Source organism: Chaetodon auriga, chromosome 3 (assembly GCF_051107435.1).
Source record: "Chaetodon auriga isolate fChaAug3 chromosome 3, fChaAug3.hap1, whole genome shotgun sequence".
Lineage (NCBI taxonomy): Eukaryota > Metazoa > Chordata > Actinopteri > Chaetodontiformes > Chaetodontidae > Chaetodon > Chaetodon auriga.
Window position 1 is genome coordinate 634,040 of NC_135076.1, and position 25,195 is coordinate 659,234.

The following is a 25,195-nucleotide window of genomic DNA, read 5'->3' on the forward strand; positions in this document are numbered from 1 at the left end:
CACCTCTATTTCGGTTTGTATGATATTTAAAGTTACTTGGTGAACTTGTTTCATAACGTACGCGGTGCATTTGATAAGACAGAGCTGAAAACGGCTGGTGTCGCGTCGGTCACTGCCTCCACTCCGGTCGGGTTTTTTTTTTTTTTTTACGGTCTGCTTACTCTTAGTTTGGCTGGTGATATAAAGTCAGTTGGAAAACTTTGCTCATACTGAACGCGGTGCTTTTGAGAAGAATACAGTGAACAAGGCAGACATATTATTTCCCTGTTTGCCATCACTGGATGTTTGCATTAATCACCAAGTTCACACAGATCATAAAAGAAAACAGTCTTACAGACCACTTACACACTTACACACATATAGCTGAACACACAAAGTAGCCTATATTAATATTTTTATTGTATATCAATTTCAGACTTAAAATAATGTACCGATTTAAGCCCCACCCATTTCCGTTATGCCCCGCCCACTCCGAGTACAGATACGGATACAGATAATTTAGATGGTTGAACAGATACAGATACAGATAGTGGTGTACTTGCTCATCCCTATTACAAATGCCACAAAATATGATGTGATTGATGAATTTTCCATTTACTTGGTATGACAGCATCTCTTGTGGGGCAGTTTGTAGTGTTCATTGGCAATATCGCACAATACTGGCTGGTTGGGCACGGCAATAATTAAAAGTCTCCTCCGCCTTGGTTCACCAAGAAAACTACAGGCAGTGATACCCAAGTGTGATTAACCACATGCACTTCGCTGTCGCTGTTGCCTTGCCTTGACACCTAACAGTTGTTCGGTTGGGAAGTCATGATTAAAAGAGAAGATAAAGTTAGAATTTCTTCTGCAAAGTGCCATTGACAATCTGTAAAGAGTTAAGTGTCTAGTAACATTACTGCATGCTAGCATGCTCACTACAGATGAAAATTAAGCTAATGTTGAAAAATGTTTTCAACATTTTATTCAAAGGCATACATATATTTCTTTGATGGTTTCCTATGATGTTTTGTTTGTTGTCAACTGATGTTATATGTTTTGTATTCGCAAAACAAATGCATTAGTTCGTCATTGGTGTTTTGAATTTTGAATCTGTTTTTGTTAATGAATCCTTGGGCATTTGTAAAACATGTTTTTATTTATTGAATTTTATTTCTTGTTAAGTTTTGCCAGAAATTAGCTGGAAAATAACTTAGAATTATAGACCAGGTCATTTGTTTGCTCTGGCAGTTTTCAGCCTAAGTAGCTGTCCAATTAAATAATTTTGCTTTATTAATATGAATGACATTGCCCTGTCTAATTACTAAGAAGCTTTTTTTGGCTTCTGTCCTCTAGGTTGACAGTGTCCATCACATTGCACAAATGTGTGGTCTGGGCTTGACAAAGAGATGGTTACCCCCTTGGTTGCTGCTCCTGTGGAGGCTGACCTACATATCTGGTGACGGTCTGTTACAGCACTTATACTGAATCCACCAGCTTCACTATCAGAAATTAATTTAAATTAGGCAACTACGTTGACACAGTAGGAGCACTGACACAGACTACAAACAAAATGTGGTGTCCTTCAAAAAAGTTTAACATGGCTATATTTTGACATGGAACCGGTTGTTTTTTCCATTCAGTGAATGGAAAACAAGATGTTCAAGATGTACAGGTTCTTGACATGTTACACATGTTCAGTCAACACTGAAACAATAATCTGATGATTATGATAAGGGTAAAATTGTGAATAAATATGCTTTATGATGATGCCAATCTATGCTACATTTTCATGCCAAACTATGCACTGTTTGTTTCTGTGGGCATCTTTGATTGATTGTCCTATTTTTATTTTATTGTTGGTATTATCATTTTTTACATTTCTTTGTCTGCCCTCCAGAGTCCAGAGTGTATTTGTTTGCTCCTGATGCTGTCACACTTGAGGAATACTCCAAAGCCAACATCACTATTACGTCCAGGTAACCACAGAAACAAAGTCTGCACAAAAGTTGCAGAGAAGTTGCATTCAAATTATAGCAAAAAAGCAAGTTTCATGCACTGCTTTGCCATGGTCTGTATTTTTGGGGGGACTTAGGGAGATTGTGGGAGCTAACCTACCTGTCATAATGTCACCTGTCATAGTCAATAGTCACAATATCTTGTTTCTTCAATGCATGGAACCAGAAGTAATTTCATAAAAAATAGTTTTAACATGAGTAGCTCTCAACTGCCAGAAGAGTCAAAGTTTCGAGCTGTGCCTGTTTGCTGTAGGAGCAGAGGAGGGAAAAGACAAAAAAGATCGCTCTTTTCCTGACAGTTGTTGGTCACTGTGCTGGGTGTGGACAACACCTTTGTCTTCACAGAAGCGAAATAAGATACGTTTTCTGCAGTGTTAGATATGTTCTGAGAGCTATTGCATGCTAAATACAGTGTACGAGAGATATGTTTTTAGAAACCGTGTGCAGAAACACAGTTTATGCGACAGTACTTGATGCAGCTTGGACACTGGCTGATTCTCTAATCAGAGATCAGATAGTCAAAGGAGTAGAAGACAAATGGCTAAGAATGTTCCTGTTAAAAGGAACAGACTTAACCTTGGACAAGGAAATAAAAAAATTGCCAAGCAGTTTGCAAGCACAAAGCTACAGCTGAGGACTTGATAATGAAACCATGGCTGTGGAGGTTGTGCAAATTAGCAAAAACAAAGGAAGTAAGCCAACAAAACACAAAAAGTGGCCAAAGGAAAAACTGTGAATGATGTGATACCAAACATGCTGCTAATATAATGCCAACAATACTGTATGGAAAAGACTGTCATAAATGTGGCACAAAGAATCACTTTGCCGAATGCTGTTTCACTAAACAAGATGTGCAAGTAATCGGAGAGACAATGAGGATGAGCTGGTAGCTGAACTGCAAGTCTGTGCCAGTTTACTGCCAGTGAAAAACTACAATAGGCTGACTAAGAAACCAGAAGTGAAAATTGAATTACTGAATGTACATGTACTAAAACAGCCCACTCTCTTCAGAGTAAATATGAATTCATCATCAGTGAATTCATATTCTCTCTATCTGAAGAGAGCCACTCAATTCACACCAAGTTTATTTTGGTAGAGAGATATAGAAAGCGAATTCTAGTACTGAAAGACCGTAAGAAAACTGGACTCGGTAAGTAGTTTGATGTCATCAACAGCCCTGGATGATATGCTGGGAAAGCAGACAGGTATTTCATCATCCACTGCTGAAATAGTAAAGGAATACAGTGATGTTTTCTAAGGCATTTGCTGTTTGCCAGGGCAGTACAAAATCAGCTAAAGGATAATGCTGTACCAGTCATACTCTCAGCAAAGAAGCTACCAGTAGTTTTGAAAGAAAGACAGAAAAAAGAGCTGAAAAATCTCATTGACTAAGGGATTGTGAAAAAAGTGGAGGAACCCAATGAATGGGTTAGTTCCCTGGTCATACTTGAGAAGAAAAATGGATATTCGAAACTGCATATGGACCCGAGAGACACTTTTGTCAACTAACATAGTCACGTCACATGTCGCTGGATGAGAAAGCATCGAAGATGTGCAATGCACCATAGACTCAGCAGTTTTACAGTATGGCAGGAATTTTTTGGGATGATGAGGTTCACTACAAGAAGTGAGTATGATGGCAGACTGAAGAAAGTGCTGGAACTGCCATAAATATCAGGGCTGAAACGGAAAAGGCAGACATATCACACTTTACAAACTACTACAGTGCCGACAGCACAGCTGTACTGAAGCTATTGGTGTATGTGAATATGAAGCAGGGAAAACCTAAAAAGAAGTAATCACAGAAGTAAAATCCAGATCCTGGTATCGTTCCTATATATATCCTATTTTAAAAACAGCTTTCAAGATCAGTGTTGTTCTGACTTGATTTTTGTGTCTTTCTCTAGTTCCCCTGTCAACCAGTCGACTGTGATTCAATTAAATGTAACCTACAGCTCCAGGTGGAACTACTCATCTGTAATCACAGTGCCTGAGCAGGTAACACATGTATCCAAGTAAAAAAAAAAGTTGTGTTGCATATTGCAGTAGTGAAAAGTCTGGGCAAGTCTGAATGTAAGCTTATGTATGTTTTGTTTATGTATCACTGAACCTTGCACCAGTTGAAATGATTACAATATAGACAGCTAGTAGTGAGTTTAGCACTTCACTCCAAGGGCCATTAAAGAGTAACTGCACCCTGTCTATTAATCTGTTCTGCGCTGCTAAGTAGTGGTGACAAAGTGCTTCTCCCTCTCCCTGTGTAGTAAGTGTGGTCTGTTATAGTTGTCACCACACCCAGTTGTGATGTTGAGTTTACATGCTTCCAAAACAATGACATTTCTAGGTTTACCCTTTTTAACTATCCTCTGGACAAACTGCTAATCTCTGAGCACCAAAGATGATAAAGAGATGGAACAGAGAAGAGGATGAATCAGTTGAAATCTTAACTGTTTGGTGACCTTGCTGTCATCTGGGTAAAGTATCCAGTTGTGCATGTTCACCCCTGAGTATGACTCCCATGAAAAGGAATTTGGAAAAAACTAAACAAAAAGCCTCATAAGCCAGTATTATTTAAAATTTCCCCTCAGGAGAAAGATAAGACTTTATTGATCCCACGCCAGGGACATTAAGTCGTTACAGCCAGCAAATATTGCATAAAGCAAAAACAGTGGCACAGAAGGATCAAGATAAAAAGTATACAGCATATAGAAGAGATTAAAACATTATATACAGATTATAAGAAAACTAAATGCCATAAAAAAAACTACTGCCCATAAAAATACTTTTTCCAGTAATCTTATGAGAAAACTACCAATGTCATATGTTGTGTTGCACTTGAAAAATACTGTTGCATAGAAAGGACATTGAATTTCACGAGTCTATGTATTCTGCACAATATGCAGATTTTATAAAACCAGTGTTGCCAGTATGGATAATAAGTATATATTGCACCGTTGAGAAACAGTATACAACTTAAAAATTGCACAAGATGTGAAGGTATTGCACCAGATGAAATGGATAATGTGCCAATATGTTATTGACTAAAACCTCTTGGATTCATGTTCTTGTTTTTATTTAGGTTTTGCTGCCAGTGGAGACAACTTCAGTCACTTTCGATGTGACAGCTCATGATGTTGGTCAGGTGACCACATACCTGTTTAGCAACCACACAGACTTCAACAAGTGGGTAGCGCACAGACTCAGCACACACTGACATAACACTCAACTTTCTCCCTCTTTCATTAATTCTGATGTGGGTCCATTATTCTTTTAGTCCAGCATGACATTAAGAATCACTTGATTTACTAAGTACAATAAATTAACAGTGGATTTCACTTGTTGATAGTGATGCAGTGATGTCGGACAGCCTATGCTACAGTACAGAAAATATTTGAGATGCCAGCTGTCCTGTGAGAGACTAAAATATTAGGATGATTCAGCAAAGATGGCTTTCCTTTAGGGTATTTTCACACCTGCACTTTTTAGTCCATTTAAATCTGACTGGGTCATTTTCCCCCATGGTGTGATTCATTTGGGCGTCAACACAGCAATCGGTGTGGGCCAAAAAGACCGGGGGGGGTGCAAAACAAACTCTAAAGAGGTACTCTGCAAGTGTGAGCTAAATAGATTGTTGTACATTCCATTATTAGCTTCCTTGTTCTGCTCAGTCATCTGAAGGCAGCATATTTTCTTTGCAAAGTGTGAAGCAGTGTAGTATTGTCAGGACAAGTTGCAGTCACCATTCTGCTGGTATAGTTTTGCATGGTATATTGCCCAGATAATTACCACAGTTTTGAGCAAATGCCTACTGTGCCGTTGCTACATGTTAAATAGCACAGTAATGTTTCTCTCACAGAAATATGCCAAGAAACCAAAATAAGGGAAAGATGCTTCAAGGTTACAAACTCATCAACTAATTCTGACCACAGCAAATGAACAATAGTTGTGAAAATGCCCTTATTCTCACTCTTCAATGCTCTGCCTTCCCTTCAGTGTTCCTTTAGAAAAGTAGTCATGTCCACACAAATGCATGTTATCTTTGAAAATGCATAGTGTTTGCTCCCTCAAGTGACTCTTTTTGAAAAAGGATATTTGCCATATTTTTTGTGGATGAGCATAGCATTTTTCTTTTTGTCCTTTTGATTAATCTGTCCATCATACACTTTAGATTTCATTTTGCTTTCTTTCTTGTGAATCTGAATCTTGATACCTTTAGCTAACATTATAGCACTCGTGTGGTTACTATTTCATGAGTCAAATTCATTCACCTTTAAGTAGACTCACCTACCATCATGGACGTAATCTGGGGCATTAACAAGGGTTTTACAGCAGCTGTTTTGAAGGCATCTGAGAAGGTATCTGTTTGTAGAGATGTATTTCTACGTCCTTACTACGTTGAACACCGGCTTTAAAGATGCTCTGGATACAGAATCGATACTTGAATTGGAGGAGTTACACTAAGTAGCAATCGTGCAGAACTTAATGTTAATGTAGGTTAATTTTTCGCATCGTTACATGTTTTTTTTACAGGGTTTGCTGAGGTAATCCGTGTTTACATCAACAGCAATGGTGCCTTCATTTGACATTATTTTGTTAGTGAAGAATAATGTTATTCAGAACTCTGCACAGGTGGGGTGCAGTGTTGAGTAGTTGGTCAAGAGGAGAATACTTTCCGGCCACAGCATTTCAACCAGATGACAATGTATTCTTGAAAATTAAATATTAAAGAAAATATGAAAATATAAAAACTTAGCGAAAGAATGTAAGCAAAGGAGAGAGCACACAGAAATGTGTCTGCTCTGTAGTGCAGAAAGTCCTGTATGTCTAAGAGTGTGTTTCTCTATACCCACCCTCAGGACAAACATGACATAAGTTTCCTCACTAAAGTCTTATGTTCTGTACCCTGTCAACAATAAACAGTTTAGTTGTTACATACATAGTTCATGTGTAATACGACCAGGAGCAGAAGGCCTGTCGGTATTGTCAGGCAGCAACACTGGTCAAACGCTTCATAATGATGGAAAATGTTTGAAAAGCAGCAGCAGCTGTGTACCACATCTGTCAGCTGTCATTTTCTCTAACTTACCCTGTGAAGTGTCAAGAAGAATTTGGTGACTTGGTGACTGGCAACTTGTTTGGACAGATCTAATTCAAATGCCTCAACCCTGAACACAGAAGACTGTTTTCAACTCTCCAATCATTTTCTGTTCTGTAGTGAGCATTAGTTATGCTTTAGCTGCTTTTACACACAGCTACACACCACCCATGGACAGATGAACTAAATTTTATGCGCAATAATAAAAACAGCAACAGTACATGCCATGTCATTGCTACCCTGTGTGTCTGTAAGCCTGCCTCTCTCTCTTCTAGTTTGTCCGTCAGGATCCGCTTTATGGTCGTCCATAGCAACGTCCTGTCAGTAATCAATCAGGTGATTGGCTGGATTTACTTTTTGGCCTGGTCAGTCTCCTTCTATCCACAAGCCTGGGAAAACTGGAAAAGGAAAAGGTAGTTTTCTGTCTGTCCACTGCCCTGCTCTTCAATTATCTAGGTTTTGGGATATTTTGCAGTTTTGCCAAAGTGAACTATAGTAGAATGGTGTTTTATCCTGTCAGAATCAACATCATGATCAATGGTTAAATAGCATCTAGAGACACAGATATACCATATGAAACCATATGCATTCACTCAAATACACTCTTGCTCAAACAGACTTCTAGCTCAAAGCCCTATCCTTCATTTTTTCAAAATGACAAATGGTTTCTGCACTGGAAATGTGAAAATGAAAATGAAACTATCCACAAGAGTCATTTTCTGAACAATTGTAAGCCTAACAGTATGCCATGCATATGCAGAAACATGCTTTATGTTAAATCTGCAGCACCTTTTTTGTAGTTGTTCATAAGGTGGATCATCATGTTAATGCTTTCTGTAGTTAGCTATTTGATCTGACATTAATTCTCAATGGATGTTTCCTAAATTATTGTGTTTGTGAAAAGTAGTTCAAAGGTTTACATTTGCAAAGTTTTGCAGTAATGGTCACATTTTAGTCCCAGATTTAAGCCACAGGGGCTTAACAACAAGACTCTTATTAGTTCTGATCTGTGTGTTTGTATATTGAAAAATGTGCCAAAATCTAGGTAAGCATTCTTATGGAGGCCCATGATGTTTTGACTTTTCACTAGGTCCTACAGTGGGTATTGTCAGAAATCCACTCAACCCTCTAAAGCAGGGGTTCTCAAACTTAGAACCCAAAGGTCTGCATCTGATTTATATTCATGGTCAGTGGTCTGGAACGATTAGCAATAACAAAATAAAATTGGATCAATTGATTAACATAAAATCTCTTGTGATTTGGCTAGCAGTTAGTCCATAGTTATTTCTAATTCAAACATATTCTTACAACTACATTTATGCTGGTTTTAACAATTGTGTACTAGACGAAGGAGACACATTCTGTGTCTGTGATTGATGAGCTGATAGCAAACTGCAGTGTAATGTCATTGTGTGAACTCGGCAGCAACAACACACAGCACCCTCCCTAGCAGTTAACATTGCCATGTCAATGATGTCAACTATAGGGAAATACGCCACATAAAAGCCAAATTCATTTGAGGACAGGATCACTGTTAATGATCTTCAGCTACACTGTATATGTAACGTTGCAAACAATTTATTGAGCAATAGAAAATTTACTGCAAAATAACAAAAACATTATACTTAATAGTATTAGTGTTAGTATTTTAGCCTATTCATAATGCAAGGTCCTCAAGTACATTTGTCCAAGAGCCAGAATTTTTCCAAGCGAACATTATGGGGACCGGCCTTTCGAAAAAAAAAAAAAAAGAAAAGAAAATTTTTTTTACTTATTTTGGCCTAAGTTAGCTATTATTCTTAAATATTGTCACTCTCTTGCCAAATTAATGTTATTTTTATGAGCCTATATCAGTGTCAACAGACTCCTAAAAACATGGGAGATCCATAATGATAACTAGATACCTAACTAGAAGATGCTTTCTGGGGGGTATTCCAGGTAGGAGGTTCAACAAACTCTGAGTCTATCACTGAACTCTGAGTTGGCTTACTCTGAGATGGGAAATTCTGAGTACAGTGGTCCCTCGTTTATCACGGGGGATACGTTCTAAAAATAACCTGCAATAGACGAAATCCGCGAAGTAATCAGCTTTATTTTTTACAATTATTATACATGTTTTAAGGCCGTAAAACCCCTAACCACACACTTTTATACATTTTTCTCAGACAGGCATTAACATTTCTCACATTTCTCTCTTATTTAAACACTCTCAAAGTTCAAACTTTCGCAGATTTAAAAAAATAAGTACAATATTAGTAAATGAAACCAAAGATCAAAACCTGGTATCAAGCCCAAACATTTTTAACAAATTTAATTTTAATGATCAATCTACGAGGTTTGACACATAAGAAGTTATTACCAGTAACTCGCATATTTCACAGTTCCTCTGACGGTGCCTCTTTGTCCTGGCGCCACTCCGCTGTAACGTCTTTTTCCTCTTCCTACGGATTCTGTACTCCCTTAGCGAATCAGGACGCAGAACACATGTGCGGTTCTCCCTTAGCCAATCAGGACGCCGAACACAATGCGCGTTCATACTGTACGCGGGAAAAAAAAGCATGCAAAAATACACAAAAAAAAATCTGCGAAACAGCGAGGCTGCGAAAGGTGAACCGCGTTATAGTGAAGGACAACTGTATCTGGTTCCAGAACAGCCGATCTGAGTTAGTTCAGTCAACTCTGAGTATGTTCACCTTAATTTGCGCGCACGCAGAACCACTATAAAAAAGGCATCGTCAATGGAGCCCCGATACCATGAGTCACCATGACAACTGACAAAGAAAATATCAAGTTATTTTACCTCTGATGGAGTTGGAGGTCTTATTGCAGGCCTATGTGGAGTTTGAGCACATATTTCGGCGTAAATGTAACACCGCTGCAGCAGCTAAGGAGACAGAAACAGCATGGGAGAAAATTGCTACCCGAGTCAACGCATAAGTTTGAATGTACTATTCCACTGACATAATATTTAACCATACTTATGATCATAGCATACAGTTATGAATATAAATAGGAATAAAATCTGATTTTCGTTTGGGTGCAATCCAACAGGGGAGAAATGAACTTGGAAGCAGCTAAAAATGAAATCTAAAAACATCATTCAAAAAGGTAAGGCATATTTTGCTAGGCTATGATTGTACCTCACATTGATTTTAATTTTATTTTTTTTAATTGACTTAGACTATTAAACAAAGTAAATATTAATGCAGTGGCTACTTCAAGTAGTAATTTAAAGCCCGAACAAAATGTTGTTTTAACACGTCATCTCACTTAATACCCCACAGAGTAGATTAACACTTGATACAATGTTTACACATTTTTATTTTATACGTATTGAAGTCATTTAAAATGTGACGATGTGTACACGAACACTCAATAAAATACTAATTTAAAAGAGATTAACATTTGAGTTCTGCTCAGCAACAGAAAGAAGGCAGAGGCCCAAAAAACAGGTGGAGGGCCACCTCCACCACCTCTGACAGAGGCTGAGGAGCTGGCCCTCAGCCAAAACCGTGACCGATGGTGGCTGAAGGCATCCCCAGGGGAAGCTCATCTGAGCCTGTCACCCCCCAGGACACTAGTGCCTACATCAGATGCAAGTGTACAGTTGTGTCTTTTTAAAAAATAAAACTTATATATAAAACTAATTATATATGAAACTATATAAAATAGGGTTGGGGTTAGGGTGAAATATGTTAATGGTTGGAACTATATTCCAAATCCTAACTAATCCTAATAATCCTAATAAATTCTACCATTTGATGAAAAGTGGTATGGAAATGACAGGAAATCTAATCTGGGTCGGAAGATTCTCTCGCGACGTAAAGCATTTCGAATCAGTTGGACTTCAATATCAATCCGATTGGGAGTGAATGGGCAATCAATGTCTAACAGCTTTCTTCATGTGGGAGGAGACAGGTAGAAACTCAGGGTTTCTTATAGTGAACCTGCCAGCGAGCAGGTTATGTTCACAGAGTCTGTTACCATGGTGACTGACTCAGAGTTTCAGTTACCTCTCTTTCTGGAATGGAAAACTCAAGAGTTTTAACTTACTCTGAGTTTTCACATAACCCGCTTTCTGGAATACCCCCCAGATCTCCACCAAGGAGGCAGTCCACTTATCTCAACAAAAAAACTCATTTTGAGACTCAATCTTGCATCTAATAAACAAGCTTAGTGATTCTCTGTGAAGACTGTTTCTGTAGAATGGGTGAACTGTACTTTAATATATATTAATTTATGGACTTTTTGGCTTGTTGCCAGGGTTGGTAAGATAATCACGATCATTCTTAGGATTTACTGGGCCTCTTTAACTGGTGAGTAATGTTAGGTGTGCACATTTTCTGAAATTGTTAATACTCAGCGGGCTGGATTTGAAGCTCTGGTGGGCTGGATGTAACCTGTGGGCTGTCAGTTAACAAAAATGGGTTGGGTCTGGATTGACTTGCCATTCGGTCCAGATGGGGACCGAAGTCTGGACTTTTAGAAGCATGCAAGCACTGCATGGTATGGCTCAGCTTGACTCGATTCATTTGTAACCATTGTTTTTTGGTTTTCCATTGACAAAAGATTTGCATAGTACCGGATTCATTTTTTGATATCATCTTGGTAGAGGTTCCAAGCGAGCTGAGTGGATATTTAAAGGTAGAGTGAAAACACTGCAGACTATTGATTGGTCAGAGAGAGAATGGTCACTACCGTGACTCGAGACTTACCTCGTTGTCTGCCTTTTTTTCAGACTTTTTTCTTACTACCATCAGGCAATTAAGAAAAGCACTCGATACCAAAAGTGAGTTAACTCGAGAAGAGCGGACCCGAGCTATATCATGCTGTGGAAACGAGGCTTAACAGTTGACACCATTCTCTAGCCCTGACCAGAAGTATTTTGGGGCACTGCTGGCTTTATTATAGAGACAGTAGATACTGTAGCTGAGGCGAGTGAGATGGAGGATGACATGCAACTAAGGTCCACAGCTGAACTCAAACCAGGATGTTCCAGTGACATGGAAGCATATTAAATCCCTTGGCTGCCAGGATGCTCCAGCAAAATAATTTATTTTTGATTTTGTTTTTTTTATCAACTTAAGACAGACAGATAGGAAATCAAACTAGACAAATAATACTAAATATACTAACAAATAATACTAAAAAATTTAATGTTTTCAGTGTTGTAGGTCTCAACTTTGACTTCCTGGCTCTCAACCTGACGGGCTTCATCGCTTACAGCGTCTTCAATATAGGCCTGTTCTGGGTGCCTTATGTAAAGGTAACTTTCAAACACTCCACTGTTCATACACAGGAAGATCAGCCTTCTAGTCGTGTTTCGTACAGCTATCTTGGAAAAACCTTTCAGAAGCAAAATTACTAGGGTACTTCTTCAATCAACAGTGTACGTTATCTGTCTACCTGCTCTTTTACAGATTAGATGCTTTTTCTGCTTGCTTTGCTTGCATTCTTTTGCTGATATTCTTGTTTTTTTTGCCAAAAGTTGTGGAATGTGGATCCTATATACATATATGTCATTTGGACTTAAATTTATATGGTACACAGAATGTGAGCAACTGATTGAGGGAATTGCACAGCTTGAAAAGAAGATTGAAACACTTCAACAAATAAGTGAGAATGAGCAAATCATTGACTCTGTATGTAGCTGCTGTATATGTGAGCATCCTGTCACAGGCTTGGCTGACATGCTGCCATGGATGTTTACTAACGCCACTGGGTCAGCTGATGAGGCTCACAAACCTCATCAACCTGTCTCCTCCATCCCCTCCTACAACACCCGGTAACTTTACCAGATTTGATTCTCCAGGGGTAGAATCAAATCTGTTTAAAAAACAGTTTCAGTTCATTTGCCCATTCCCGATCTCCAGATTCTGGGCTCCTCCCACTGTCGCTGCTGTGACTTGAGATTGTTCTCAGGCCCCTCCAATGGGATGATTTCCTGTTATAAAGCACTTTTAGCTGCAATTCTTGTATGAAAGGTGCAATACAAATTAAATTAACTATTATTATTACTGCAGTCATAGCTACAGAACAGTCTTTCTGAGGGGAAATGGACAATTGGTCATAAATCAAGTTTAATTTATTCAAGTTTCAGGAAAGTGAAAAGATTGTGCTCCTTAAATATCTAATGTGGAGGATTTAGTGTCATCTAGTGGTGAGGCTGTAGATTGTAACCAAATGAACACCCCTCACCTCACTCTCCCCTACAGTGGCTGCAAAAAAATGGGCAGGCCCTGTCTAGAGCCAGTGTTTGGTTTAACTCTTCTGGACTACTGTAGAAACACGGCAGTGCAACTTGGCAGACTCCATGGAAGAGGACACTCTCTGTCTGTCGAAGAATACAGAATAAAGAACTTATTCTAAGGTGAAAAACAACTGCTCCTATATTTAGGTAATTATACACAAATTAAAACACAATTTTGAAAATTACATTTTCCCAGCAGATCCACCTAACTCCTATACACTGGACCTTTAAAGTGCTCAAAGTGTTTTATTGTGAAATAAAGAGGGGTTGAGGGGTTGCTCAGCCCAGGAATAGGAGCACATCAAAAAATAGGGCAAATTAAAAATTTAAATATAAAGGCCACATTTGTAGTCAATTGAGTCATTTGTAGTGAAGTAAAATCTAGTGAAGTGGACAAAGTGCAAATAGTTTAAAATGAATGCAAATTAACTGTAAAGTTGTAGTACAATTATGGATCAGATAATTGAAAGATGTCCAGGGTGAGAGTATTTGTATTAGTCTTGGTATGTTAGGGGGACCCCGACACCCCCTCCTGACACAGAAGAAACTGGTTGTACTTGGAGATGGCAGCTGACAGGAAAGACCTCCTGTAGTAGTCCTTGTCCCAGCGGAGCTGCATCAGTCTGTGACTGAAAGTGGTCTGCTGTTTGACTTTGTATACTCTCATAGTACATCAAGAAAGGGGTCCAGGTTCTCTGTATGGACCCTTTCAGAGTGTATCTAATTTTTTCCAATTTCAGAAATGACATGGTGTCTCTAATCCATATGCTAAATGTGGGGGGGTATCTGTTCCTTCCACATGAGAAGTATCAGACGTCTGGCAAGCAGAGAGGTGAAAGCTATGACAACATGGAATTTGCCTTTAAGAGAGCGAGTTTCATTGGTAAAGCCAAAAATTGTACATATTGGGTTTGGGGCAATGTTCACACAACACATTGTAGAGTAGGCCTGAAAAATGTCTGCCCAGTATGTTCTGAGATGTGGGCAGGACCAGAACATGTGTATTTGATCAGCTGATTGACTTTTACAAAGCGGACAAGAGGGGTCAACATCAGGAAGTCTTGGCCAATTTGGCCCTGGTCCAGTGAACTCTTAAAAGGATTTTGAGTTGAATCAAGCTGTGTCTAGCACAGGGGGAAGAGGTGTGTACTAAGTCCAATGCAGCCTCCCACTGATCCTCTCTCATTACTTCCCCAAAGTCATCCTCCCAAAGCTGTCTAATTCCTTGTAATGATTGGGGGGAGATGTTGCAAATATGATTATAAAGGACTGAAATCGCACCTCTTTGATGTGGCAACAAAGAGAGAAGATTGTCAATAGGATTATCTAAAGGCAAAGTCTTTCTGCACAAAATGCCTTATTTAGAGATATCTGTAAAAGTCGTAGAGGGTGGAAAACTGTAGTAATTAATAATTGGGCAATGAATTGACATTATGGACAGGTTGAAATGTCTTCTAAATTGTGACCATATCTTTATTGAATTGAGGACAATTGGGTTGGAAAAGAATTGGCTTTGTGGAGTTGGAGGGGAGGGAGCGCAAATGACTGAACCAAGGTGGACTGGGCAGTTTGCATACTCAAGGTGTATCCAGGCCTCACTCCTGTCAGGGTGATTGTCCTCTGTCCAGAATAGCATTTTCTGGATATTACAGGCCCAATAATAGTAGATAAAATTGGGCAAGGCCAGACCAGCAAGTCTCTTAGGCCTTTCAAGAGATTGCCTTTTAATTCTGTGTGATTTACCATTCCAGATGAAGGAAGCTACGCTAAGAAAAAATATTCAGGCTACTGGCCATTGATAATTACATCAGCCAAGGGTTGAGCACATAAAAGTTTTATCCAGGATATAAAGACTTCATCAAATCCAAATTGTCTGGGTGTTGAGAACAGGTAGGTCCACTCAACTCGATTGAATGCCTTTTCGGTATCAAGTGAGATCACCATTTCAGGGACAGAAGCTGAGGGGGAGTACACAATATTACGCAGCCCTTCTTATATTAGAATTAGAGTGTCTATTTAAAATAAAACCTGTTTGATCTGTAGATATTATTTGTGGCACTAACTTTTCCAGTCTAACAGCTAAGATTTTGGACAGAATTTTATAGTCAATGTTTAGTAAAGAGATGGCACGCTATGAGGCACACTGGAGTGGATCTTTGCCTTTTTTAGGGATGAGTGTAATTGCAGCTTACCGTAGAGTAGGTGGAAGCTGTCCAGATGACAAGGATTCATTAAACATAGCTTGGAGTAATGGGGACAATTCAGTTACAAACTTTTTATAAAAGTCTGAGGTGAAGCCATCTGGGCCCGGAGTTTTATTATTTTTTAATGATTTTATAGCTTGCAAAATTTCTAAGATTGAGACCTCTCCTCCAAGGGATGAATTAGACTTGAGGGGGGTGGAGGGAAAAGAAAGTTTGCCAAGGAAGCTCTCAATTTTTGGGTTATTGATGTCATGTTCAGAGCTATATAGGTCTTTGTAATACTGTTTAAAGACATTGTTAATCTCCAATTGGTTCGTCACAATCTCACCTTTTCTATCAAGAACCTTGGGTATGAGGCGAGAAGCGGCTGCTTGGTGGGTTTGCTGTGCTAATAACTTGCCAGCCTTATCACCAGATTCATAGATATTGTGGCAGGCCTTTGTGAGAAGATTTGTGGCTTTGTCAGTTGTCAATGTATCGTATTCTGTTTGTAGACATATCCTTTCTTTATAAAGGTCTGGAGAGGGAGATAAGGAATGTTGTTCATCAGTCTCAGCAAGAGAGATGTTCTCAAGCTTGGCCTCTCTAGCTTTTTTCATTCTGGAGGAGTATGCAATTATCTGCCCTGGAAGGCTTTCAGCGTCTCCCATATAGTTGAGTGAGAAAACATCAAAAACAAAACACACACATACACACACACACACACACACACACACACACACACACACACACACAAAAAGGCTGGGCTGGAGAACTTGCTCCGGTAAAAAGCACAAAAAACATGTGTTGCTACCTATACTTAAATACTCAAAACTACTCTGTTATCACAGAAAATTTGAAGGTTAAGTGCAGAACTCAAAATCATTAAAAGATAATTCCTGATATAATTAAGGAATAGCATAAGTAAAGGGTATGGGCAGCATTTGTCAATTAGTCTAAACTCAGAAGATATCATATGGCCCACACCGCACCATATGCCTATAATGCAACAATGTAAGGAAGGACAAAAACAACAACAACAAAAAAAAAAAAAACAGGCACTCTTCAGGTGTCAGTAAGTAAAACAAAATGAATTGACCAAAATACAGTCACATTGGCAGGCAACCAAACTTATCACAACATAACCTGAGTCTAAAACGGTCTTTTCCTCTTGTTGTTTTCTATTCAATCCACCAGAGCCTTTAACATCCCATAGAAATCAAAGTATATAGACAAATGTCCGTTTAAATTATAGTAGACTAAGATCCAAACACTACTACTCACCAGTCCAATGTAGCCCACTTGCACCACCAGGATTCAACCCAGTTAACACATCTCTTCACAAACTGGTCGCCTCCTCGAGGGGAGAGAAAAGTATGCGTCTTCCCGTCCTTGTCAGTAACCTGAAGCTTGGCAGGGAACATCATCCTGTAGCTCAATCCGGCGTTCTTCAGTTGCGATTTCACTGGGACAAAAGCGGCTCTCTTCCTGGAGATCTCAGCACTGAAATCCAGGAAAAAGTGAATCTCAGATCCTCAAAAAGAGACGGAGCTAGCCGGAGCACATCCTGAAACTAGCCTTTCTTGCTAGCTCCAGGATGCGCTCCTTGGTTTGCAAGTGGTGAATTCGTACAATGAGGGGACATGGTCTGGAGTCTGATGAATTCTTCTTTGCTTGGCGATCCAGTGAGCTCTGTCAGCGATAGATGAGGTAGGGAAAGCTTCTGCTCCAAATGTTTCCCTCAGCAGTGTGTCGATAAATGTTGTAGGATGCTGGCCCTCCATGTTTTCAGGGAGTCCTATGATGCGGATATTGTTTCGCCTGGATCAGTTTTCAAGATCATCCAGGTTTACTCTCATTTCTTCGTTGTTTTTAAATAGCACAGCACATGTGGATTCAAGTTTTTCAATTCTTGTCTGAGTGTCATTAGCCAAGGTTTCCAACTGTTGAATGGCTTCATGGTGTTCGTCAATAATGGCTTGGTCAGCTGAGAGTTGAGCGGAAAGTTTGGCTATAATGCGATCCTCCATTAAAGTTAGCAATCTCTCCATATCCAGCAGGGTTAGTGGAGTGTTAGCTTCAGCATCCTCATGCGCTGGCTTAGCTGTGTCGGCTTGTTTTGTATCTTTAATTAGTTGGTCTGCCGTTTGACCCATCTTCTTGCTTCTCTTTCACTTTTTTCTGTGTCCACGAAATTCAGCGTTTGCACCAATAGATGAGTGATATTAGACGGATTTTAAAAGGAGTTTCTATCAAATGTGAACAGAGTAATCCCGGTTTGCAACCTACTCCTCCATGCGTCAAACCGGTCCACAATTTTTTTTCACATTTTTGTCTGATAAATTTTGTACTCAGGTCAGTGTTCAAGGTTTGAATCTCAGGGCAGTTAACAGTGGAGTATGTTAAAATTGGGGATGAAAGCTCAGAAACACATTTGTTTTTATATTTTAATTTAAGCAACACAATATAGCCACAGAGTATATGGGCATTTCTTCATATTTATATAAAGACTTTCAACAGCTCATAAATGGTTCAGTTGTTCAACAACTTTCCTTTGTTTAGAGCACATATGTCAAACCTATTCCACCAAGGGCCGAGTGGCTGAAGGTTTTCTTTCCAACCAAGCAGCAGCACACCAGACTTGACTCATTTCATCAGCTGATCTCAGTCTTCAGACAGCTGATTGGTCAGACTGCATGCTCTTGATTGGTTGGAGGAAAAACCTGCAGCCACATGGCCCTTTGTGGAATAGGTTTGACATGTCTGGTTTAGAGTTATGGTAGGATTTGAGTGAAACATGTCTGATGTCTGTTGTCTATTAAGCTGCTGTTTGCCTGCCCTATAGGAAGAGTTTCTGAAGAGGAACCCGAATGGAATTAACCCTGTCAATGCAAATGATGTCTTCTTCAGTCTCCATGCTGTTCTGCTGTGTTTGATCTACGTTAACCAGGCTGCAATATATGAGGTGTGTGTCTATAATGTAGAGAAGCTTGTGATAAGTGGATGCTCAAAATATATGAAGTTGAAATATTCAGTATTCATTTTGTATTTTGGATCCTAAACCAGAAACTATGCCTTCCTAAGTTGCGTAGTATGGTACACTCAGGTCACATGTATTACATTTTAAAGGGCGACACTCAGTCAGTCTGTTGCGTCTGGGGCAGAGTGCAGCATATGACCCCCTGGAAGACAGAGACAGGCAAGCCTTATCAGCTTTAAAGAAGGAAAATTCCGTCATACAGGACAATTGTTAGGACAATGTTAAATATATCTGCAGATTTTCTTTAAGTAATATGTTTGTGTATGAATGTCTAGAACTGCCATTGTTTGACAGGATGTATCTCAACTCTGAATCGGTTCATAATCCTCTGTTTCCTCTCTCCTCCAGAGCGGGGGTCAAAAGGTCTCCCACATGGCCGTGTTCTTGTTGTTGATCGGCTGGACATTTGCTGTGGTCAGCTTCTTTCTTGCTGTAGCCAAACAGATAACCTGGTTGGATTACCTCTACTATTTCTCCTATATTAAACTAGCGGTCACTTTGGTCAAATATGTGCCACAGGTGAGCTGTACACATACACAGTGAGGGCACAAAAAATTGAAACACCTGGAAAGTGTAATGCATTTCAGTACAGTAGCCAAGCAGTAAATACTACCTTTGTTAAAATTTTCAGTTCACGTCAGTTTTTTGATACTGTACTTGAGGTTATGCCATTCTTGTTCTTCAAAAAATAATTTAAAATAATCCGATAAGGTTCAGTACACAACAGATAAAACTACAATTACACCTTCCTGACAGTGTCAACAGCTAAAGTTTCATAAAAGCAGGATCTGTGAGTGAATTGATTGAAAGAATTGAAATGCATTACAATGTACAGACTATGTTTCACTGTTTTTCTACTCCCTTTGCGCATAGAAAATACACTGATTAACAGCATGTTATACAGTTTGCTTGATACCATGTTTATTGTAAAATTGGTCAATACAACGTCCAATATGCAATATGCTTTGAGAGTCTGTTTCAATGCTATTGCTCCAAATTCAATCCAGTATTTTATTTTGTTGTATTTTTTTATTTGTTGTTGTTCATTAGATTAATTATGCCTGACATCTGTGGATACAGTATTGTTGGTTTTCTGGCTCTTTTTCAAGGTGTACATGAACTACAGAAGACAGAGTACTGAGGGGTGGAGTATTGGCAATGTGTTGCTGGACTTCACTGGTGGAATCCTCAGCATTCTACAGATGATCTTGCAGTCTTACAATAACGGTATCTACTGTACTTTATACTTTGTGATGTACTTCATTTGGTAACATTTGTAGCATTTAGGACAACCACATATTTAAATGAAATTAAAGGTTTTACCTTTGACAAAATGTCAATTGAGTTTCTGTGGTTGCATAACTAATATCAAAGAATCCTTTTGAAGAGCTCCATTGGACTTGAAGGTCTAAAGAAGGTTTTTAAATGATGTCTGAACAGACTCTGTCGCCATATTTGTAAAAAAGAGATAACTTTTAAAAAGAGATTGATTTATTTTAAAATGAGGCAAAGTATATTCTTTAAGGTAAAATAAACTTTTTTTCATATGTATATATAAAGCTATGTACAGCTTTTCTTTTTATAGGATGTAATCACTTATTAGACCAGTCAATAAGAAGAACAGCAAAGTGACTGACTCTACTGGATGTATTGCATCGGTTGTGTTCTCCAACAGCACCTGAACAACTGTCATTATGCGCAACCATTATGCACAGTTCAGTCAGGACCACTTTAGTCAAAGTATATTTTTAATACAGCATACATTAATACAGCATTTGGGGGTATGGCTCTGCCCTTTAACATACTTGCGTGAAAAGCCTGAAACAAAGAGAGCACCTCTCTGCTCTCCCATGTGGCTACATGGAATGGCTATAAGCAGGGAGAACAGCAGCAAAGACCCCCAAGGGAACAGAACAGAGCAGACATCACTGACAACAGAAATTACATTGATAAACTCAGACATTGCATAAAGGTGGAGCTCAGTTTTAAATGGCTTGCAGAGGAAGCAGCAAAGGGTGAGCAGGATATGACAACTTAAATAGAGCACGCTGTTTGAGTTGTGCCAATAAGGAGTGAGGCCTGAGATCTGCTGAGCCATCAGCCAATGAGTTTGACCTCTGTGGCCTGCCTGAACTTGTGCTATGCTTCATTTGTGGTTATTAATGTGACCCATACAATCAGGTTATTACATGTACCTGTAAACCATCATCAGTGTTGATATCCCAATCAACATTATTAAACGTCAGAAAGATAATCACTTACAAAATGCCTCACAATTGAGGATATAATGAAAAGATTATTAACATCGAAATTAAAAAAAAGAATGACATTGATTACTCACAATTTGGCATTGTCAGCAGCATTCCAACAGAGAAAGACAAATATTTTCTTTTCCCTTGTTCTTAGCCTTTGTATCTCTTGCCAGAATCAAGAGTAGTCAAAAGTAGAATATTGAACTAAAATTAAAAAAAAAAAAAGTACAAGCATGTAAATTGCTAAGACTGTTAAGTAGGTTGTTTTGGATGCCAGTTTATTAGAGCTCTGAGAGAAAAACCTCTCCCACTTCAGGTGCACTTGAACTCTGAACTCTTAGAGACAAAGGGAGAAAAACGAGGGGAGAAGGAAAATGTGTGTGCAATGAGGATTCCACAGTTATGGATTCAGTCTACATTTAGAACACAGTCTCCTGTGAATCAACAGAGCACTGTTTAGCAAATTGTTCAGGAAATGATTGGAGCTCTGAGACTGAGAGACTGGGGAAGAGAAATTAAAATACATGGCACCAGACAGGAGGCAGACAATGCGTGTTTGTTACTTGGGAATATCAGCCATGAAAATTAATGCAGAGGACAGTGTTTGCAGAAACATTAAAATGAATAGAAAAAAGAAAAAAGAAAGAAAATACTTTTACCACCTGCTGATGATAATGCACATATATTTATTAAAACAAATTGTATACTGTATATCTGATGCACATGAGCATTTTGTTTGTACTAATTAATGTGTGTTTCTCCTCAGATGAGTGGCAGCTGATATTTGGTGATCCTACAAAGTTTGGTCTGGGTCTCTTCTCTGTGGTGTTTGACATCCTCTTCATGACTCAGCACTACTGTCTCTACAGACGGCCACCAGAATATGAAGCTGTTTCAGAGCAACAAGAAGACTGATGCTGATCAGTGCTGTGTGGATAAAACACACAATCATAAGGGAGTACTCAACTGATTTCTGTCAGTTGTTACCTGATTAACCAGCATGTGATTCAAGGTGCTAAAGGCAGGCCATCCAGTTGTCATTTTTGACTTCCATCATGATATGTTGTGGAGTTCTCCAGATCAAGTTACACACAGTGTGCCTATTTCTTAAATATCTCAGGATCAACACTTGCCCTTTTTGGTTGATAGAAGGTATAAGTAAAACTGATGTAATGATGTCAATGGAAACATTTTTTATTAAATGCAATCTCACAACAACAGATGTCTAACATATGTTTAAGACCGTATCTCCATTACACAGTTTGTCCGCCAAAGAACACTGACAAGTTTACTTTTACACTGTGTTTAATGTTTTTTTGGGTGATCATTTTTAATTTTGTGTAATTTTGTTTTGATGTTGGTGCTTTCGGTATGACAATGTTTGGGCGTTCACAGTCCCCAGATGTGAACCCAACTGAACACCCGTGAAAGATTTTTGAGCAATTTGTAAGACAGTGCTCTGCACCACTGTCATCAAAACATTTTTTTGTTAACTGGGCTTTGACACAACATGGAGTTACAGAAGAATGCAGATGTACTAACAACAAAGCACAGGCCTTGTTGTGTAGTTGTGCGCAAAAATGCTTTTTCATACATCAGCATAACAATTCTTCTAATCTTCACGGGTCTTTAGAAAGGAAATGCAGACAACAATGAGCTGAAGGAACCTTTTAGTTCCTTGACAAGTAGTTCTTGGGACTGGTTCTGGGAAAAGTAGTTCCTGGGACTGGGAAACATCTTATATCAAAATGGAAAATTTAAATCTGAATGATAACCCCTTATTGGTCATATACACTCTGCCTTTCCCAGTCTGTGTTCTTATTGGTACTGTACCAGCCTGGCGCAAAATCTCAGTCAACAGTGCCATTTGGTGCAAAATGAATTCTGGGACACTTGGTTACCTCAAGTTCACTCTCAAAGTATATGCTTGATAAAATGATGGACTTGGATATGCTACATCTACTACGTCACGCTCAAGGTTGTAGGCCAAAGCAGACAAATCATCAGTACAGTGGCACCTCACTGGTATACCCTATACAGTATGCGAAGGATTTCTTTGCCTTTGACAAGAAAACTGTCCACCTGGGAGGCTTCACTCCAACTCTGGTCCTCCATACCCTGCAGGATTAAACCACCTCATATTCTGCTGCCAGAAGTTCAACGGAAGAAAAAAGTAAAGTGGGCAGGGGTTCACACCAAGCTGAGGAAGCAGCCCTTTAAACCCCCTCTTCCCTCCATCATCATGTCCAATGTCGGTCTCTCTGGAACAAAATGGATATACTCCATGCAAAGTGCCTAGTGGAAGGAAGCCTGTGTCATCACTCTGACTGAAACCCGGCTGGGCAGAACCATCCCAGATGTCGAGGTGGACCTCAACAACTTCACCATCGCCCGGGAAGACCGCACAAAGGAGTCCAGTAGGGAGAGGGGTGGAGGGGTCTGCATGTTTGTCAACAACAGATGGTGTAACAACATTAAGATCCAGAGCAAGATCTGCACTCCACATGTGGAGATGTTGACACTATTCCTCCCCCCCTTCTACCTTCCAAGGGATTTCCCACTGTTGTCATCAGCTGTGTGTATATTCTACCGAGTGCTAATGTTAATACTACTGCTGCTGAGCTGGTGGCTAATACCATTAGTGTCATGCAGGGGAGATATCCCGAGGCTCGGGTGCTTGTCACAGGGGATTTTAACAGTTGCAGACTTGACAACATCCTGCCTTCATTCCAGCAATATGTGTACATCCCAACAAGGAGGGGGAGCACAGTGGACTTATGCTATGGAAATGCTATGAGGCATACATCTGCTGTGCCCAGCCACGGCTTGGTTTCTCTGACCACAATGTTGTCTTCCTGTTTCCGTATTACAGAACAGAACAGAACTGAAGCGTCCAAAACCCTAGTGGACGGAGGACAGTATTGTGTAATTGCAGGGCTCACTCCACTGCACTGACTGGGACATTTTCTCGGGTGGTAGTCTGAATGAGAGCCTCTTTGTCATCACAGACTATATTAAATTTTGTATATCCCAGTTAAATTTTACAAGAAATACCCAAACCCAAAACCTTGGATTACTCAACATATCATGCACAGCCTCAAAGAAAAAACAGAAAGCCTTTCAACAGCAGGACTGGGTTTCATTCAAAATCATAACACACCAAATCAAAAACGAAATCTTCAAAGCCAAACTCGGGTATAAAGAAAAACTGGAGCTGGAATTCAGCACCATGAACACAAGAGAAGCTTTTCAGAAAGTTAAAACACTCACTGCCTATGATTCACAACACAAGTTAGCTGCAATAACTGACCCCACCTCTTTTGCTGAAAACCTTAACACTTTTGCAAGGCATTACTGGATACCATCCCAATCTGCTCCGTTTACTGTGGGAGGATGTATGCCAGCAGCTGAGCTGCTGTACACCACGCAAGGCTCCAGGGCCAGATGATATCTAGGCATGGGTGCTGTGGGAGTGTGCCATGGAGCTCTCTCTGATTATGCACTCCCTCTTCTGGGAGTCCTACAAGACTGTCTCAGTGCCCACCCTGTGGAGAACATCCATTATCATACCCAAGAAACCCCACCCGTCAGAACCAAACCACTGCCGCCCAGTTGCACTCACCTCAATAATCATGAAATGCCTGGAGAAGCTGGTTCTCACCATCATCCTTCCAACCGTCATACCACGCTTGGACCCAAACTAGGTCACCTACAAGGCCAGAAGGGGGACTGAGGATGCAGCAGCATGTCTTCTTAGGGAGATAATAAAATAAAAAAAATAATAAAAATACCCAAATGCCCTAAAACAACGCATGGCTGCATATAAATCAGGACTGGAGACTGGCAATATGGATGACTACAAAGCAGCAGCATACAATGTCAGAAAAGCAGTGAAGGATGCCAAGAGGGAATATGGAGAGAAGGTGTCCAAATTCCAGCAAGGAGACCTCAGAAGCATATGGCAGGGGCTAAAAACCATGACTGAATACAAAGCCCCGTCCCCCTCCTCAGGTGGCACAAGTAAGGTCTTGGTGAATAACCTCAACACTTTTTTTGCACGCTTCGACACTTGCCGTGACCAAGTGGCCATTGCACCAAGGAGGGAGAGTGGCAGAGTAGGAGGGAGCGGAAGACCACTCGTTCTCTCTGAACATGATGTCAGGAGGACATTCAAGCAAGTGAACACCAGGAAGGCTGCAGGACCAGATGAGGTAGCCGGGCAGGTTCACAAGGTCTGCACTAACCAGTTGGCACCAGTGTTCACGGCTATATTCAACCTGTCCCTGGCACAGTCCATCATCCCCACATGCTTTAAAAGGTCTACCATCATTCCCATACTCAAAAAGCCTCGACCAGCCTGTCAAACGGTCTATCGCCC

General features: G+C 39.8%; 1 protein-coding gene across 2 annotated transcripts in view; it reads left to right on the top strand.

The window, feature by feature from the left end:
• Nucleotides 1-24,575, top strand: part of ctns (cystinosin, lysosomal cystine transporter) — a 29,882-nt gene extending 5,307 nt beyond the window's left edge. Inside the window, exons 3-12 of one of the 2 annotated variants that reach the window (XM_076727305.1) lie at nt 1,336-1,444; nt 1,880-1,958; nt 3,905-3,995; nt 5,077-5,180; nt 7,368-7,505; nt 12,259-12,358; nt 18,371-18,490; nt 18,914-19,084; nt 19,675-19,792; nt 21,584-24,575. In XM_076727305.1, the coding sequence (XP_076583420.1) occupies nt 1,363-1,444; nt 1,880-1,958; nt 3,905-3,995; nt 5,077-5,180; nt 7,368-7,505; nt 12,259-12,358; nt 18,371-18,490; nt 18,914-19,084; nt 19,675-19,792; nt 21,584-21,732 (1,152 nt within the window). In that variant the 5' untranslated portion in view covers nt 1,336-1,362 and the 3' untranslated portion in view covers nt 21,733-24,575. The remainder of the gene's footprint in view (nt 1-1,335; nt 1,445-1,879; nt 1,959-3,904; nt 3,996-5,076; nt 5,181-7,367; nt 7,506-12,258; nt 12,359-18,370; nt 18,491-18,913; nt 19,085-19,674; nt 19,793-21,583) is intronic. The other variant, XM_076727306.1, reaches the window with a different exon arrangement.
• The last annotated feature ends 620 nt before the right edge of the window (nt 24,576-25,195 follow it).